This window comes from Rhyacophila brunnea, unplaced genomic scaffold (genome assembly GCF_057557595.1).
Source record: "Rhyacophila brunnea isolate RB1 unplaced genomic scaffold, BYU_Rbru_1.0 scaffold_6, whole genome shotgun sequence".
NCBI classification, from domain to species: Eukaryota; Metazoa; Arthropoda; class Insecta; order Trichoptera; family Rhyacophilidae; genus Rhyacophila; species Rhyacophila brunnea.
Window position 1 is genome coordinate 23,041,043 of NW_028233276.1, and position 20,906 is coordinate 23,061,948.

The following is a 20,906-nucleotide window of genomic DNA, read 5'->3' on the forward strand; positions in this document are numbered from 1 at the left end:
GCCACCCACTGCCTTTAAACCCTAGCGATAGGTAGGGGGACCGCCAAAGATCCCGGTCTAGGGGCCCGCTTCAAGATGTGGGGGTCATGATACCAATACTAATGCTTACCGTGGAAGAGGGTTCTATATGATTATTTTATTATCCAAAATAAAAATTGTCAATGATAAAGAGTGCTTTCATGAACATAATTATTATCACAGATATACTCCAAAAGTCCTCATAATCGAATAAAACGTTTTTTTCCTCTCCTGAACAATTTTGTTTTTGCATATAGACCCCTTTTCGGGGGACACATAAAAACCATATGACAATATAAATCAACCATTGTTTTAATAAAAAAGAAAAAATTAACATCATCATTATATGGAAATTACCATTATTTTGTAGTCAAACATTGAATGATCAGTATTTTACACAAGATGGTAAGTATCTGACTGAACAGACCTGGCAATGGGCGATTCTTTGAAAACTGTAATATAAAAGTATTTTCATTGAAATGGGATTATTTTCATTGAACCCATGACAAACTTGTAAATATTATATTATTGGGTCCTTTAATAAATTTCAACATTACAGGAGAACAATTTGAAAAAGATTTTATCAGTTTCGGTAGAACATGTTTTTTTTTCCTAATTACCTTTCCAAAAATAGTTATGACTTTGTCACAAAATTTTGGAATGCTGAATATAACATTCTAAATAATCTAATATAACCCCATAAATAATAATTTTTCGCCATAACATCGTGGTGCCGTTTTTTATAGTTATATTATATTTAATCCTCAATTATAAAGGAAGATTTCATTTTTTTAAATCAATGATAAAAAAGACAGAATATTTACATATTATTCTGATACACATTTTTGAACCATTTTATAAAAATCCAAATATTTATATATAAACATAATAGTATTTTTGTTAATATATAATATAATATGATTTTACTTAGAGTTCATATATACTTAGTATATACATTATTTTTGATAATATAATAAAACTATTTACCTATATTACGATATATTACTATATTACACCCACGGTGACCGCGCGGCTTACGGGTTGGACTATAAAGCCGTGGGTCCCAGGTTCGAATCCTGGGTCTGGAAAGTACACATATTGTTTTTCAATTTGTGTGTGTCAGGGTATGGACCTAATAGGTTGAGCAAGTAGCTGACATCCATTTCTCGTAAAAAACAAAATCTGTCAATACAAACCTCCACTCTGTGCAGGCCTATATGATCCTATCAGGATCGGACAAGGTCGAAAAAAAAATTACGATACATATTATAAATAATATATTAAAATAAGTATATTATACTATCACACAGTTCATAGAGATGAAATCTTATAATAACATCTATTAAAAAATATAAATAGTTCTGTGCCAGAAATCAGGAATGCCTCTCTTTTGGGAAAACAAAATTTAAAAGTTTCATGGACATACTTTTAATGGTATTACGGCATTGTAGGGTTATTTTGATTAAACTGTAAATAATTTGAGCAAACACAACTAATTTCATCTTTGAGGTGGAAAGTTTATTTTATTTCCTGGTAATATACTAAATTAAAAATATATATAGGCATATAAATAGATAAATTATTATGCGTATACCTGCGTATAAACAATATGTTGATTTATACATAACCAGATAGCTAAAACTCTGGTTGGGGAAGATGACTTATAACGACTTTTGGTGGATAGAGCTGTACAATGTCAGGTGCCAGGGGTCAGCAACCGTTGTTATTTACTAATTATTCTAACGCGGTAAACAAAGTTGCATCCAACGGCTTCTTTTCAAAATGGCGAACGCCATTCTCATCTGGCGCGGCAATGTTATTAATTAAAACGGTAATAAAGCAAAATCGCGAAGGTCTATGCCAGTGGGAATACTTGAACATTAAGTTATGTTATGAGTTATGGCAGCCACTTTCCAAATGACTTGGTGCAGAAGTGGTCAAATCGCATTTAATAACATACTTTTTGTATTTTTTTGTTGATTGGAAAATAATATTTAAAACGCTTGTGAGAGATATTTTATTGTTTAGTGTATTAATTATCATCATAATATTGACTAGTTTACGTTTTCATTAAAACATTAAGATATTTGAGATAATAAGTGAATATGTGCTGTTTATATTTACCAGCAAACAATGTATCTTGTGATAAATAATTAATTTTAGTAATATAGTTCAGCTGTTATTACTGATGTACCTATGTTATATAATACGGTTGATATTATTACGTAACTTGGTAAATAATTTAAAAAGAATCTATCTTAGCTTGAATGTAACACTTTGTCACTTTTTGAATTTGAATATTATTATTATTAACCCACGGTCACATTTTCGAAAATTCGTTAAAAGTAAATGTCTTGAAAATAGTAAGTTTTAGTATAACGTCATCTCGGAAATTCTCAAATACAAACAATACATTTTCTACAAAAACATGTCCATTTGTAACTAAAATATTCAACTCAAATTTAAAAAAAATTAAAACCGATAATTTTTTACTCAATAATGTAAGAATGGTGTTTCTTATCACTGAAAATACGTAAATTTTAAATATCTAAGACATAATATACTTAGATCTTGTCCGGATCAATGTCATCCATAATTTCAAAAAATAAATCATTTATCATGGTCCTGTAACGATCTCCATTGATCGTAACACGAGCTCCGGCCTTATTTTTTGATGCCAATATGTAGGGACTCATCTGAAATGGTCTCACTCTCATACGCGGCTATTTTGGTTATTAAAAACTCTATTAAGCCAAAGATGAACGTCATCAGTGAACGAAATTTTGCGATAAAATAAAAGTTGCGCAAATTGACAACTGATTTTTAAAATAAATTAGGTCGCGTTATTTAAGCGTATATATTATGATGATTTCCAAAGACTATGGGTCGTATGCATGAGATTCCCAAAAACCTTATAGGCTATTTACTGCACGTTTGTATGCATGAGTACAAACGTAATTAGCTGTTAAGTGACGTCACGAATGTGACTTCTCATGTGTCATGGTGTTCGTATTATAAAATTTCATTCCCCAATAAATAATTCCAAATTTTGAAATTGTAAATGTGTCTGAAAGTATGCAAACGGTACCATATAAATTTAATAATTATACATGAATAATTATTATGAACTTTAAATAATTTATCAGCTATTTTATCACATGTATTTTATAATTATTCTACTGTACGAAAGGTTGTATTTCCAATAAACGTTTCCATTTGGTGGCAACACTGAATACATTTGGTGGCAATACTGAATATTATTATGACTAACTTCACTTCAATAGATGTCAAAACAGAATAAGAATAAATGACAGAAAATGCAAATGATTTAGACAATAATATGTAATGATCTCTGTATAATATTATCATTTATACCAATCACCGTATGACAACTATTGATGTTTCCAGATTTGAGAGTTGTGCCTTGTTTATTACAGTTATCTTACAATAATTTACTAGGTAGGTAGGTACCATAATATTTTGAAGAACGCAGTATGCTTCCAATTGTATATTTTAATGCCAGATACAGCAGTAGGTACATATTTTTGCGGTGGTTTAGCTGAGATATTTTATCGTAATCTTACGTAAGTCCATCTTATGTCTCCATGAGAAATATTGCAAGCGAAATAGGTACGACGCATTTTATCAGTTACCTACTATCTAGATTATAGACTAGGGATCAAAATTATACGTATTTTGTAAACAGCACGACTAGGAACTGTTTTTAAAGTTCGCAAATGTTTTACAGAATCTACAAAACGAACAAGGGCCTCAACCAAACGTTTGTTGCAATGAATGCAAAATTAGAATGACATTTGAAAGTGACAGCTGAGGCAGCCATTTTTAATGGCGCGTGACGTCAGATCGCTTACGTCACAAACAGTGTTATAAGCTATTCGATGGAAAATCGGTTAAATAGCTTATAAAGAATTTGGGAATCTCATACATACGGCCCTAAACCCATTATAAATATGAAAAAGGGAGCGCAGTATCACAGTTCAGTTAGTTCAGCCAATAGAAATGGCGTATTACAAAAAAATACTACCTTATTCTTAGGTCAATAATTATTATAAAGCAATCATTATTCGTAGGATGTTTATCACATTTGAATGATCAAAGACATAGCTTATAATCAGTATCTTTAGAATTATCTTCAAATGTGTTAATCGTGCCCATTTTTTGAATAATAAAATGCCTAATTCTTTTCAAATTTGGGATCACAAAGATTATAAAATATATTATTTTGTGGTAAATATGTCACTATATAATGTTAACATTAATTTTACTAATGGTTTTGTAAATGCGTTTAAAATTTAATAAATCTAAAAAATCTTAACACCACTGCACATGGACGTACTGAAATATGACTATATTCTAAAACATTAGATCGAGAGGTTTAAAAGAATACTATTATATGTAATAAAAATACTTTATGGTCATGAAATGTTTAAAATAAATATAAAGGATAATAAGGCTTCAAAATTATATAAATAGATGATTATCTACGACGTTTAAGGAATGTCCAGGGTTATGCTCTGAAAATACCATAAAAGCTCCATTTTGACCAACGCTGAGCATGTGGGCCCTTAACTTTTTGGTTTAAAGAAATAAAAAATATATATAACGTGTTATAAAAGATAATTAATTTACAGTTAACTTCCAGAGCAATTCAACGAATGAACACTGCTGTAATGTTGAATTAATTAATTACAGAATTCTGGGTATAATTTGATTCGCACTATGTTTGTAGTTTCATGTTTTATCCGAGAAATACAAAACAATTTATCAACACATTATTATGAAACCAACTGAAGGTAGAGCTTTGGAAAGCTCGCTGTGTTTTCACAGAATGGCTTTTACAACACGGAGCTGTGGTTACATTGCACGGGGAAAATTTAGTAATTTAACATTACAAAATTACGTTGAAAAAGCTGATAAACTTGATTCATGGAATAAATTAAATGTCTAAAGCACTTTGTTTGTTAATAAACAGACAGCAATTGCTGGCGGTTAAAACTTTCAATGTTGGTTATTGGAAAATGAAGCAATATATGCTATTTATTGTGTTTGAAAATGTGTTAATGGTTGAATATTTTTGTGCTATTATAAGAGACTAGACATTTATTTGGTAATAATTCATGACATAATATTTAAATGACCGTTTGAGTAACTTTGTAATTACCACACGGGAATTCGTATTTACAGGTTTTTAATAAAATTACTCACGAGTGAGACGATGACAACATGTAAATAACCATGAAAATACATCAAATAAAATGTATATACATAAATACAGAAACGATAGGGGTGAAGTTTACATATGTGTCGCTAGATTTCAAAATCAGCCAAGTCCACCTTTAGGTATTTTTGACTTTTTTGTGAATTGCTGAATAACTACTGCTTTCTAACATTTCTGCATTATCGAAATGTGGAATTTATTAATTTCAAATATTCTATACTCGAAATAATACAAGCTTTCACCCTTGTGACTGTGTACTTGAGAAAACAAAAAAGCTGTTTTTCACCTATTTATCCATTATGGACTTGGTTGATTTTGAAATCTAGCGACAATTATAATGAAAGTATTTTTTTTACTTATACGTACCTACTAGTAAATAATTTAGTAGAAAGTGAGTATTGCTGTTTTATTTTACCAAATTAAATACTTGATGATCTGAAATTTGTTTACTAAGACTACACTAAGATAAAAACGAAATGAATTAATGATACAATGATACAAAAGCTTTTTACACAATGAACCGTCATTATTTAGATTATTTAGATGAAAAATCACGAGACGAGTGTTGTATGGATTACTCTTTGTATAATTCAAGTTTTTCGATTTGGAAGAATGTTTTTAATAATAGCTAACCCTAAAATTTTTACGAGTTTTTTTTTTACAAAATTATGTATTTTCAATAATATCATTCTTAGGTATTATATGTATTTTACTTAATAAATAAATAATAACGTTATAGATATATAATATTATTAGATTTGTGATTTTACCTGTATTGAAGAGAGACGAAGAGCATTCAGAGTTCCACGTGCAGCTTGATGATCTTGATATCGATGGAGTTTCATGTGTCTGGGTTTCAGCATCTTTCAAGGATATCGTGGCATCCGGAAAACTTTGGAGACCGCTTGACTGATAATCAACACGCCCCTATTAATTACAACAAAAACAAATGTTAGTTAGTCCAACAGATATAAAAAGGATTTTCAGTAATATGGAGATATCGGTTTTAAGAAGAAAAAACATCCACATTTTGAATTTGAATTTCGTCTTTATTTGAACTTTAAACCTCTTTATCCTTCATCTTGGATCAGTTAATAAATCTTTGCAATGTTTTTCTTTTTTTCCTAAATATAATTTGAACGAATGGTTTCCTAAAAATAATCTTACATATATAACAAATAAAGGCTGTTCAAATATCTCCTACAATCATTTCCACTACAGTTGTAGTCACATTATTTGTGGATTTGTTTTAATAACATTATTTATGGAAGAAGTATAGCTCAAGTACTATTATTGTTTTATAGTTCATTTAGGATAATTTGGTAGTTGATATGTCGACTATCACCATCTTACACTGTTCATTGTTCTGCTGAAGAACAGGAGATACTGTTAACCATTTGTAAAACTATTGTTACAAAATTACAATACTATATTTTTTTTTAAATTGATGGTAAATTAAATTTTAGTTATAAAACTTAAGGGAAACATAAAAAATTGCAGGTTTTAAGAAACTATTTTTCGTAACAAAATATCTTTGAAACAAAATAATACGATTCTTTCAACAGAATATTTCTATGAATATAAATTAAATATGTTTTTTATTACAATCTTATATTTTATCGAAAAAACGTTATTTACTATAGAGTAATAGACAACATTAAACGGAGAACTGTCTGTTTTTTTATATCTACTACATCGTAATATTATTATCTATTAATAATAGAGGTAACTATTTGGTTTTTTGATACACTTCAAAATAATATCATATTTCAGGGACTACTTTCTTAGTCTTGCGGAGGAATTTGCAAGACTCGTCAGAGTGACGTTTGGTGAATCAAAGACGCTGGACTTTAATCTATTTTTTAATATTCAAACCCGATAATATTAAATTTAGTAAAATACTTTAAAATATATACAATATATTTTATCGTGTATTTGATAGCTATATGTTTTGTTCGCCGTTGGATTATAGATAATGTATGTTGTATTTATAAATAATTTTTGATTTAAATTAATAAGTACTAACTTCACTACTAGATTATTTTAGAATAAATATTACGGCAAACAGCTTAAATTTACATAGAAAAATATTTTCGACTAGTAATTTTTAATATATATTTTAAAAAAACTGATGCAACGTAAGATTATGATATAGACTTTGGGTTGGTGCTCACTGCATTATGTTAGTTTTAAACATTTAAGCAAATTTAAATATTACCTACATAACGCACAGCGTTCAATTTTCCTATAATGTTTGAGGCTTTCACGGTTGTTTTTTATCGTAGTATATTCTTGGGTTTTCACCGTGTCTCCTTCTTCCTTCTTTACTCGACGTTTCGGGCTCGTTGCAGAGGCCATTATCAAGAGATGTGATATCTCTTGATAATGGCCTCTGCAACGAGCCCGAAACGTCGAGTAAAGAAGGAAGAAGGAGACACGGTGAAAACCCAAGAATATACTTCAATTTTCCTTGCAGACTTATTGCCTACCGACCCAGTTCATTTAATGATTGATTCTTATTAAAAAAAGCAGAAGAATTTGCCCCTTTTAATTAAATAATTTATTTAAATAAGAAAATTTTAATAATACGCTGAGAAACAAAAAAAATGTACTCGTATTATTCCACTAATCCCACACCTTAATACCCAGGCGAGACAAACGCACAAAAATGTAAAAAAGCACGATATTACGAGGGTGGGTCAATAATTCCTTAGAAAAAAGGATTAAAACAGTTTTTATTTTTGTATTTTTTTTTTATTTCTCAACATAATCTCCTTGGAGCTCAATACACTTGGTTAGACGTTTCTCAATTTTTTTTAAACCGTCAGAAAAATAAGTTTTCGGAAGGTCCTCATAATAAGCATTTGTCCGATCGATGACTTCTTCATTTGAAAAAAAACGTTGTCCACTTAGCAATTTTTTTAAGTTTGGGAAAAGGAAAAAGTCACTGGGGGCTAAATCTGGCGAATACGGTGGGTGGTCGACCAATTCGAACTTCAATTCTTCAATTTTAGCCATTGATCGTAAACATGTGTGAACACGGGCATTGTCCTGATGAAAGAGGATTTTTTTCCTGTTTAAATGAGGCCGTTTTTCTTCAATTTTGTTTTTTAGCTGGTCCAATAAAGATGCATAATAATCCCCTGTTATTGTTTTTCCTTTTTCCAAATAGTCAACTTAAATAATTTCACGTGCATCCCAAAATACAGTAGCCATAACCTTACCAGCTGATTTTACGGTTTTCGCCTTCTTTGGACATGGTTTGCCTTCGCAATCCACTGCTTTGACTGTTCTTTCGTCTCGGGAGTATAGTGGTGTATCCATGTTTCATCTACAGTCACAAAGCGACGAAAAAATTCATCCGGATTGCGTTGCATGAGCGACAACAGGGCTTTAGAGGCCACCACCCTATTGCGTTTATTGTCGACTGTGAGCAAACGCGGCACCCATCTTGCAGAAATATTTTTCATGCCCAATTTGTCATGTAAAATAGAAATGACGCTACCTTTTGAGATCCCTGTAACCTCAATTATCTCACTCAACTTTAATCTTCGGTCACTTAACACCATATCGTGGATTTTATTGATCATTTCTGGTGTAGTCACCTCTACAGGACGTCCTGAGCGTGGTTCATCCTTTGTTGATGTACGACCACGTTTAAATTCATTTAACCAGTTATAAATAGTTGCAAGTGAAGGAGCAGATATGCCGTGAACTAAATCCAACTCATTTTTTATTTCCTTTGCTGTTAACCCTTTTATATTAAAATGTTTAATAACAGCTCTAAACTCAATTTTCTCCATTTTCCATTTTTCCATTTTCCACAAGCAAAATTTTTTTTTAAATGTACGAGAAACACACAACAACCCGACCAATCTGATTGAAACTTCGCAGCATACTGAATCGGTAGTGCCGCTGCATGAAAACAAACCGCTTACAGTACTAGTCGCGCCACCTGTCGGCTTTTCTAAGGACTTATTGACCCACCCTCGTATAATTAATAGTATGGTTTGTTGGATCATAACTTTTCGTCTACTAAATCCTAACTAATCGCAGTCTCTTTCTTATCTTTATTTACGTTTTGGAAAAAAACACCCATTGAAATGCTTTCATTTTCGATTGGTTTAGTCATGTTTTTGTAATTCCTTATAATATTCGCAATTATATTTTAAATTTAGTGAATTAAAAAACGAAACAAGAAGTCAACGTCCTGCCTCTGAGTTCAGAGCTCAGCAGCTCGATTGAGGCATCTGATAATATTAGTGCGGAATAAAAGTTATACAAATGATCAAATTTATAAATCAAAAAATTAAATAATTACCTACGTACATAGAATGGTTAGTATTATTAAGATAATACATAGTGTGTATAAAAAACAAAGGATTACAGCTTTTATTTCTTCAATACTTCGAAGCGAACTTTTGATATTTCGTTTGATATGGCTGGCTATATAGCCCCTAAACATTTGATAACTAAACGAAATTTTGGAAAAAATAATTATTTATATCTTTCAAACGAATTATTTATTCGTCAGGTATATTCTCTATGCGAAACAGTGATGACTAGAAACTCCACGGTATAATATTGAGTAGGGTAACGGAGATAAAAGATATGGGTGTATTGTATGATGCAAAGTTCACTTTCAATCAGCATATTCTTAACATCAGTACTAGCTCTAGCAAAATGCTTGGTTTTGTTATGAGGGTTTCAAAATCATTCGAAAACGTCCGAGTGCTACGTATATTATACGTATCATTTGTGTTGAGTATTCTTGAATATGCTAGCATTATTTGGAGTCCTAATAGGTCCATCCACACAATTAAGTTGGATCGAGTCCACAATAGATTTCTTAGATTTCTCTACTTAAGAACATACGGGTTCTTTCCTTATGATAATGATAATAAAATGAATTTCCCGACTCGTTTTCTTCTGGGTATGCTATCAATGCAATCCCTGTCTACCCGAAGAGTGATTGTTCTTTTAAAGCATTTCTTTTTACTTCTTCGTGGGTTCATTTACAATCCGTATATACTGGCAAATATTAATTTTCATGTTTCCACCAATACCACTCGTAGCTCCACGGTCTTCAAGATACCTCGTCGCAGGACAGATGTTATGTTTCATGATGCTGTGTGTCGTGCAATTAGTTTATTTGATTGCACCATAAAGGTTGATTTGTTTTTTATTAACTATATAATGTTTGTGGACGTATTAAATAGGTTAAATTTATAATTGTATATATTATTATGTTTCTTTAATACTTACACATGCTGTCTTTTCTACTTTCTTGTTATATTAGTTGTTATTTGTAATTAAGATATTTTATATAATTATTTGTATTTATTATGTATTATGGCGCATTGGCCAATCGCTGTAATGCCGTAATACTCTTTTCTAAATAAATAAATAAATAAAAAAAAATCGGAAGTACCATAATAATATAGATTGTGAATGAAAACGTGCTGTAAAAAGTGTAATTCATTCTTACCTTTATACACATTGGGCTTTCCTCATGTTGGGTACCGCGCCTGAACAAAACTTGAGGAAAATTCTCCTGCAGCGTATCATGCGGCGATCGTGACTTATTTCGAAAATCCACCTCATCAAATTCTCTGTCATGACCACCATTTCGAGATATATTCTCATAAATCCTATCACCCCTCCCATGATCACGAGTATATTCTCCATTATGAGTAAGATCTCTTTGACTTTTTCTTAATTGAGAGATCCCTTTAACAATATCTGGATTCGTTAGATACTTTATTTCATCATCGTTATTGTTATTTGTCGCATTCAATTTTTGATTACTTTTGTGCAACAATTGTGGAGAGTTAGTTAACGATTTAGTTATTAAAAACTTTCGCTTTGTCAAGAGTGGTTCTTTGTTGGTTACTGGTGCATACTCAGGTTCACTAATTTTCTGTGTTTCGAACTTTGCTGCAATAGAATCAACTAAATCTGTATCGGGCAATGTTCCCACGCTTACAAGGACAGCTTCTCCAGGAGATTTACTTGACAAGGAAGGAACTCTTTCTTTACTTTTTCTGAGAAAGCTTTTTATATTTGTTTTTGCCGAAGAGTTGCCAAAAAGGCCTTGACTCCGTTTTTCTGTAACTGCATTACTGACTCGTCCATTTGATTCATTCGGTTTGGGCTTAAAAGAAGTTGAATCTTCAAGTGATTTGGATCTTGAGACTCGTGAGTTGCGAAAGTTTGATTCGTCTTCGTCAGATGCAAAGACGTCATCGTAATCATGATCGGACTCCGAGTCATCGACTTCAATATTCTCGTAAGGCATTTTGTCAGGTGATTCTTTAAGCGAAAGGCTCAAAAGTTTTTTTGCGACTATTTCATTAAACTCTAATAAAAATTTATCAGAAAAATCATCATCTCTAAGCGCAGCTTTAGAACTGAACTTTCTATATTTAGCAGCGTTGACTTTGAAATTTCTGTCAATTTTATTAGGTGAAGAGCCTTTGTGATTTCCGTTACTGTATTTTTCAATTAAAGCATTTTTATTATTTATAACTTCACAAGTATGTTGACTAGATTGTATTTTGTTACTATCTCCATTAATCGTTGCGTATTTACTGATACTGGAGTCTGAATTATACTTGGTGCGATATCCGTTTGTGGTGATTGTATCTTGTTTAATTCGTGCATCGTTATTGATATTTGTCGGAGTGTCTTCATTCCATCTGTCAAAAACTTCTCCTATCTCCTCCTGCGAAAAAAGAACAAACAGCTTGTTTAATATTTGACAGATAAGTGACAATAAATTCGAATATTTTTTAATGAACATATTAATATCTTAACGTTATACAATGCTACAAAGTAGCAACATTTAGTTAAGCCCCATATTTATGATTTAAACATACACAAGGAACAATGATTTTCATAAACAATACAACTACATATTAAAGAAATAAAATGCAATATAATATAATCAAACGTGTATCTACAACAAATCTACCTATAGAATAGGAAACTTTAAATCAACAATATAGTTTTTGAATATGCCCAATTTTTATAAATCAGTGGGTTTTCAACCGGTCTATCGCGAAGTAAAATTTAGACAATGCCAATTATGATATGAATTCAATATTTAAAATTTTCTAATCCACAACACGTGTTCTATTGATAAACTATATTTGAACGACTGCTTTTAGAAATAAGTTTTATTCTGTTTTACGGTCTTGTTCTGTATACGAAACACTATAATTACAAAGATTTTATCACCATAGTAGAAGAAAATATATTGGATTTTTAACAAAAGAATTTCTGATTTTAACGAGGTTCATAACATTTGCAGTTTCACCCTTAAATATGAATGACAATAATAGCCAAGGTCTGACTCAAACCATCGTAATGATTTATCCAATGGGTGTGCGGGATTTCAATTATTGATTGAATTATTGTAAAATGACGTTACGCTGACACAATTGAAATATTTTGATATACGTATGTATGGAAAGTACTGAATCCAGAAAAATACTCATATTTAAAGGAAGTCTATCTTATAAATTTATCATGTTTTAGAAGTACATAATATTATTTATGTGAATCATCATTTTCTCATATGAAATTTATATATTCGTAATATCGAACACATTTGACGGATGGTCACATTGATAACTGTTTGCGTTTTGCAACAAGTAATTATAAGCCGAATTATTTGAAGATTGCCAATTCAATATTTTATTTTAATCAACAATGTCAAATATTTCACTAATTATACATACTAATAAACATGTTTGAATTAATGAAAAACTGCATGAAAAATTGTTTTAATCTTCCTTGCTTGCTATAAAAAATTAAAAATACAAAAAATAAAATTTTTGTAGATATTTCGCCTTTTAAAACGAATATTTTTAACTATGTGGAAATAAAACAAAAAATAATCTTATAAGATTCTTATTATAAGTCGATCGCCATGAAAATTAGATAAAAAAGTATCTCTCAACCTCAGAAAGGTTGGGTACCCTTAAAAACAAAATACTTAAAGACTTTACTTTCAACATATTGGGGGCTCAAAAAAATAAATTACAAAAACAACCGAGCGGAGACATACTACTTAATGTTTCTCGTACGAAAAATTACATATTATTATACAATCAAAATATACAAATTTAACAATATACTATTGAGATTAGAGGAAGTGAACATAATTGACGATGACCTATGATTTTTAATTTGTGGCAATATGGAAAAGGTTTTTACTGTCATCAATTAATTTATTTTTCGCCATCCATTTGGCCACCTTGGTGTATGTATGTATATCCATGTATAGCACGATAGTAATAAATCTAAAACTGATACCACTTTCGTTTTAAATTTATTGAATTTTAATTGTAAGAAGAGATTACTAAAGAAATATAAATACAATAAATATGTATATAGGTATATTTATTAAAAAGATTATTATGGCATTACAACTATTGGCCAATGCGCCACAATACATAACAGAATACTATGTATATATAATATTAAGTTACGTAAGTCAATATTATTATTATATCGTCGTTGATTGAGATAAACAACAGGGGAACTGGAAGATTGGAAATACAAACTTCTGAGCGGTTGCCAACGCTATTGAAACAATGGAAACCCACGGAACGTGTCTCGACAACCATCGGCTGAAAATTAATTGCCAATTAAGGAGCAACACTTGTCGTTCAAAACGAATTCGCTTCGGATCAGGTGTTATGTTATGAAATATCCGCGCGATGGGGGAAAACGAAGCTTATAAACTGCGGTCATTTATTTTAATATACTTAAATACATAAAGCTACTTGCCATAAGACAAAGACGCGATGCGATATTCAGGCCGTGACACTGAATTACGAATTACGATGGTAGCACTAGTTATTCTCTTCAAATACAATGTCTATTCGCAATAAATGAATATTTTCGATTGAATACTTCTTTCAAACTATTACCATTTATTTCAATATGCAACAATCATCACTTTCTACAGTTTACCATATTACATTCGAACTATCAGCAATAACTATCACTGCCATAGAAGGTTATAGGTTCGTGTCACGGCCTGACTATATAGTGGGCCTTTGGTGGACCGTACAATATTAAACTAACGTAGGGGTAGCGACCAAATTCTCCCTCTGTTTCAGAAAGGAATACCTCGCGGACGAGCAACATTTGATTGCGAGTATTACAATCTTTTCGTTCGATACCGATTCCAGGTATCGATCCCTTTTCATTCGATATGACAGCCCTAGACACGACTCCTCATCGACCAATAATTAGAGATTTTGGCTGACATTGGCAACAAACAATTTCAGTTATATCAATGAATGACATAAACAATAATCTTCAAAAATAATATTTTTTAGACAATCAATAAACAAATCCTAGTACTTAAACATATCAATAATTATATAATATATATGGCTATGTAATACTGGAAATCCCAACTCATCACAATACTAATATGGTATGATAGGATTGTGTTGTAGATAGAAATATTTTTATATAAATTTAATACTATGCTAATGCGGTAAAATTGCATAAAATCAAAGGTTACGTGTGAATTGTAGATACATTTCTCTGTGCGACAGTTCACCGGAAAGAGATGGCCATATAGCATTTAAATAAAAATGACGCGTTGTTCGTGACAATAATTTTCCAATTTTATTAGATTCAATAAGAACATTAATTTGATATTGATTGCTATCAATTATTTGATAATACGCTGTCATTATAATCAAATAGGTATTTAATAAGAAAAATTGATATTTGCTAAGCTACTTTTGAATTATGTGAAATTTGATATACATATATTCGAAACGATTATATTTATAATTTACTTAATACCAAGTATTTATTTGTATTACTGTGGTTTTTATTACGTATTTTTTATATGGTTTAATTAGACATGAATTTTTTCTCAATGCTATATGGCCATCGATTTTCAATACAACATCTCACGATGAACAATACGGTGAAATAAATGCGTACAATTTTCTGGACACGGAAATCATTGTAATTATATATATTTCGATTGGAATTATAGATATTTTTATTACAAATTTATTTAAAAAAGGGTTTTACGTGACTTTACTTGTCACTGAGATAATATTTACATCCATCATCATAACGGCTAACAAAAGGTTCCGGATCATTTTAAATAGCATTGTCAATATGTTTACAAAGTTTACATGACATGTTTACCTATTCTTTACATAACCGGAAGCATTCCGGGTAACAGAGTCTACACAAGGTAGTAGATATCACAAAGTGGAATATTTACTCTAGGAAATATGACTTTTGATTGTCAAAGAGAGGCCTATTGTAATTCATAAACGGTGAGACTCGTAAATTTTGTAGGTTCTAAAGAAATATTGATAAATGTAGAAAGCGAGTCTCGGAATACTTTAATTAATTAAGTATTAATTTACTCGATTGTAATATTTAAGTCTTGTAAAAATGGGTTTGTGGGTAAGCGAAAGTTTAAGAATCCGTGGTGAACTCCACGAAATTCTCGGCGAATTGTCTTCTCTTTGAGAACGCAAAACAAGATTCACGGGTTCCAGAGGTTTAATTAATTAACAGCATAGCCTTGAAAATGGTTTCCATAGCTTGTAGTTTCCGTGGAGACTGTTAGCGTTGATTAAAAGTATTTAAGAATTCTCAATATTAATGTCAACGCAAGGGTTGTGAAAGGGGTAGTAAACAATCGAATTATTAGAAAAATAATAGAAAATCGAATGTTGATGGAAAGACATTGTAAAAAAGTAAATGTTTAAATACAATAATAATAATAATAATATCGACCAGAAAAGAGAAACTGTTAATAACAAATTGATCATTATTTAATTATTATGTTGAACTTTATATTGAATTTAATTTTAATCAATTTAAAATTAGTTAATAATGCTACTGTATGGAAAATGATAACATGTTTCCGTTATTATAATGCTTTCAATAATTTTTATTGTCGATTATTTGTAGAAAGACATTATCTATTAAAATAAACCACTATTTATTTTGTAATACTTGAGCCAGTTAATTTAATAACGACTAGACCCGGTTGCGTCCATTTCAATAAGACACCGTCAAAAGTGTATCATTCTTTGAGAATGTCACATTGAAGCGGATTGAATGGGTCCTGCGCATTATTAAATTTAAATTATGCGAAATAAGTACTACATATTGGAATATATTTTAATTAACATGTAATAGTATTTAATCGGTAACTAGAACAAGTTACATTAATTGTTCTAGATACGTACTACGTATTATTGAAAAATACTTATTATATTATTACAACCCCTATTTTTTTTTTAGTGAAATCTCTATGTAGTAGTTACAAAACAAAAATTGGGAAAGATGGTGAAGATATTGTTACCGAAGTAATTAATACCTACTTAGGTAAGTATATTGTTATATTTCTGTAAATCATTCTATAAGAAGGTTTAACATATCCATTTTTTATGATTGATATTACAGTTAAATAATAGTAGATTTTTTGCATAATTATATCTGACGTTACTGCAAACACAAACATTGTTTATTAATATTATTGTTGAATGCTTGGAAACGTCGATATCGAAAATGAGCTGCCATCTAGTTATTGTACGTGCAATTAACATTACGTTTTGGATACGTAGTAAATTGTGGTGGAAATCTAAGATGCCGCATTTTCAACATAAATTGAAAATGTCTTCGCTGACATCTTTTTCAGTCCTTTCAGACTGTATAACATAAGGTACGAGACGTACCATATTATATTATATACATGGAGTAAAATAATAACAAGAATTTAAATATACTATTTTATTGTGGTTATTAAAATTAATTTTGTGACAAATTTTTAAAATTTAATTTTATTTAATTAGATGTTTTGAATGAAAATTAAAACTCTTGGGCAACATTCAATTTATCGTTCCTTTAAACTTACATTTTTACAGTAACTACGTTTACCCATAACATAGCATGAATACCCGCATTAGTTAGGTAGGCTTTGTAATATGTTATATAATGTTTGAGGCTTTCACGGTTGTATTTTATCGTAGATTTTTGAGTTTCCACTGTGTGTCCTTCTTCCTTCTTTACTCGACATTTCGGGCTCGTTGCAGAGGCCATTATCAAGAGATGATAATATGTTTAGAGATGATAGGTTTCATCATAAAACATAATAAAAGCATCTCTTGATAATGGCCTCTGCAACGAGACAGAAACGTCGAGTAAAGAAGGAAGAAGGACACACGGTGGAAACCTAAAAATCTACTACGATATTTGTAATATGTACATATTTTTTTTCTATCTGGAGCCCCCAATTTGCACTACGATCCGGCTCGGACTCATTAAATCTGCTACTATTCATACTGGTTACCTGGATAATCTTATCAATTTGAGATAGGTATATAAAAAATATTATTCAAAACGCCTGATATTCTTCGGTTAGTTATTTTTTTTATATTAGGCTTATAAGTTCTTCAAATCATTTCCTTGCATACTTATTGGATTCTGGTTATTATGGTGTTTATATAACTAACTCAATTTATTTATTTATAAACTATTAGAAAACCAAACAACTCCCAATTTTATCGGTTTTTCGAAAATACTTTTACAGATTTTACTGTCTATAATACTATTTATCTAATGTCGACTGCAATCTATTTATATTGTGTCCAAAAACTCTTTGGCTATCCGTGTCTATATTTGAATGAAATTATAAAAGTATGTCATATTTTAATAAGCAGTTACTTTATTAAATATATACCTACGTCCGTTAAACAGCTGAGAATGCCAAACCTAACTAAATGAATAACGCATGTGTTACCTACATGTCATTATATTATTTGCGTAGGATTCAATGAGAATTTTATATTCCTGCAGTTGTCACCGATGGATTGTCGAAGACAGTGCTTGTTATAAACAACAATCTATACGTACACACAATGTTCATATCATCATTATCAGCTGAGATCGATCCGATGCTGGAATAAAGTCTCCCCATAGCTCATTCCACTATTCTCAGTCTCCAATTCTTCGCTACCAATTTTATATTATAATTATATAATACACTCTTATGCAGTCATTATAAAAATATTTGAACTTTGAACTGAAAATTAAATTGAAAACCAAACACACTTGATTCTGTTAGTCGCAAAAACTCCGTTGATCCTGTCATATCAAGAGGATCTGAGCTAGGAGCCATACAGATATGGCAGAAAAGCGGGAGTACGTTTTTTAAAAATCGATTTGAATTACCATGCCTTCGAAGAGATGTCTAATGAAAATTCCATTCTGAATAAATACTGCTTTATTTAAAGGTGTATCATGGTTTTAGACGATATTTTTTCACTGTATTCAATTACTACACTGGATAGAAATTACATACCCTTAGTAGTAAGTAGAAGAACAATAATATAAAGACATAAGTCAGTAGGACAACAGAATAATTTGGCTAAATCACGCTGAAGAGAAAAAGAAAACGAATATATTAAATTATAAAAAAAGCATGGGTATATTCATGAATGACAAAAAAACATTTTAAAGATCGTTAGAACTATTTTTATACTTCAATTAAAAAAATATTTCATCCAAAATTGGCGGGCTTATCGGCTTAGAGATTAGGATAAATTGAAAATAGCATCGGCTGTTCTAAATTATGGCAATTTATTATAGACTTTAGAATTATAATATTTATTATAAAATTGATGTTTAAATAACAATACAATGCGATTATTATTTCTGATTAAACTTGAAATCACTGGCCTTGACAGAATGTGAAATAAAAGTAATATATTGTAATATACATTCGCCTGCATTTTTAAAAGGCAAGAAGATTATTGACTAATGTTCCCTGCCCACATTGGCAACAAGTAAATTCATAGAAGCATTTATCATTCACCTACAATGTTTTTCTACGTAATTTTGTTACATGATATTTTCTTACAAAAATATCATTTGACGAAATATTCTTTGACGAGTTGTGATTAAAATTATTAAGATTATCCCATTTTTTATTCATAATAATAAACACGAACATTTTTTTTCCATTTCTTTCTACTCCTCAGTAGGTTTGTTTACAATCCATTTATTTACAGGCAAGTATTAATTTCCATACCCCCTTCCCACCAATATCACACGTAACTCCTTTCCATGCTATCCCATCGCAAGACGGATGTAATGTTTCATGATGCTGTATATCGTACGGTTAACCTATGTATTTGATATCAACATAGAGAACGAGTTTTATGACTTTAGACTGTGTGAACTAAATCCAGTGTGAGCATTCCAGGTGTGCTTATATTATTCATAAGTAAGGCTTGAAAGAATCCCTTCCAAGAAGTGGTGAGATTCAGACCATGGTAAACGTCGTAGTCATGAGCAGCATGTATGCCTTCCATGGAGGTGATTCAGATATACACCAGGTCAAACTGGAGGTAATTGCGTAGATTGGTTCCTTGCTGGTTCCACTGTGACTCTGGCTTGTTATATGAATAATTCTGTGATTTTGTTTTTTTGTGGTATTTTTCTTTTTGAACCAATTTTTTTGACTCTATAGCCATATAATATATTTTTTTAAATTACTTAATTATTGAGGATATTTTAAATAAGTATAAGTAATTAAAAATTACTTATTTACTCTTTGTTATATAGTTTCATATTTATTATAAAATGCTGGTCTCACATGGCGGGAGGCGCAAGACGTGGCGATGGATCGATGGAAGTGGCGCGACCTTATGCTTGACATATACCCCAACACTGGGGCGTGACAGGGTGAAGTAGTACTACTACAATGTTTATTATGATTAGTATTTAAATATTAATTATTTGTCTACAACTGCATACTCTGTACTTAAACTGTATAATATTATGGCGCGGCCAATCGCTGTTATGTCATATAACTTTTTTTTCTAAATAAAGAAATAAACTGTACACATATATAATGAGAATACTTCGGGTCAATTTATATATCATTACATAATAATATTTCAAATACAATAATTTGTCGCTTGTTTTAGTATTATAACAAACTTACAATAGGTACTTATTTTTTGTATAGAATAAAGCAATTATATGTACATTAGTAAGTACACATTTTTTAATAATTTACGAGAAAATATTTTTCTAAAATAATATGACAATTAATGAGCAATATCTAAAATTGTACTTATAGTCATTGTTCAAAAGTCAACAGAAATACTTAAAATCATTACACTTTTACACACAAGGTTTAACCAACGTATTATTAGTACGTTCTTAGTTAGTGTAATAAATTCTTGTGTAAAAGAAACATAAAAAATATTATTTTTTGACATATTACTTACTAAGTTAGTAGAATTAGTTATTTTTATATTAATTTCCAGTTAAAAGACATTCGATAATAATATTTTTTTCTATCAAGGTGTATATTTAATTTATTTTACATTTACAATCGCCCCCCTGCAATTAACCCAATTAATTTATTCGTAATATCGCGAAATATCATTCGTCATTAATCATATTATTTTGAGTGCAATAATTGTATACCTACATTGCAATCATAAACTATGTAAAGGATAATGTCATATACAGACGTTTTTTATATAACTTACTGCATTCATAAACGATCAAATACATATTGATAAACCCACTTTAAAGTTGAGAAAAAGCTGCGCACTCGAATTTAAAATGA

At 30.4% G+C, this 20,906-nt stretch overlaps 1 protein-coding gene across 4 annotated transcripts in view; it reads right to left on the minus strand.

The window, feature by feature from the left end:
* The window catches only part of cv-c (RhoGTPase activating protein), a 705,315-nt gene that overhangs the window by 431,246 nt on the left and 253,163 nt on the right, over nt 1–20,906 (minus strand). For all 4 annotated transcript variants that reach the window (XM_085957156.1, XM_085957154.1, XM_085957155.1 and 1 more), the window contains exons 4-5: nt 10,746–11,981; nt 6,028–6,184 (exon numbers count right to left, since the gene is read on the minus strand). In XM_085957156.1, the coding sequence (XP_085813282.1) occupies nt 6,028–6,184; nt 10,746–11,981 (1,393 nt within the window). The remainder of the gene's footprint in view (nt 1–6,027; nt 6,185–10,745; nt 11,982–20,906) is intronic.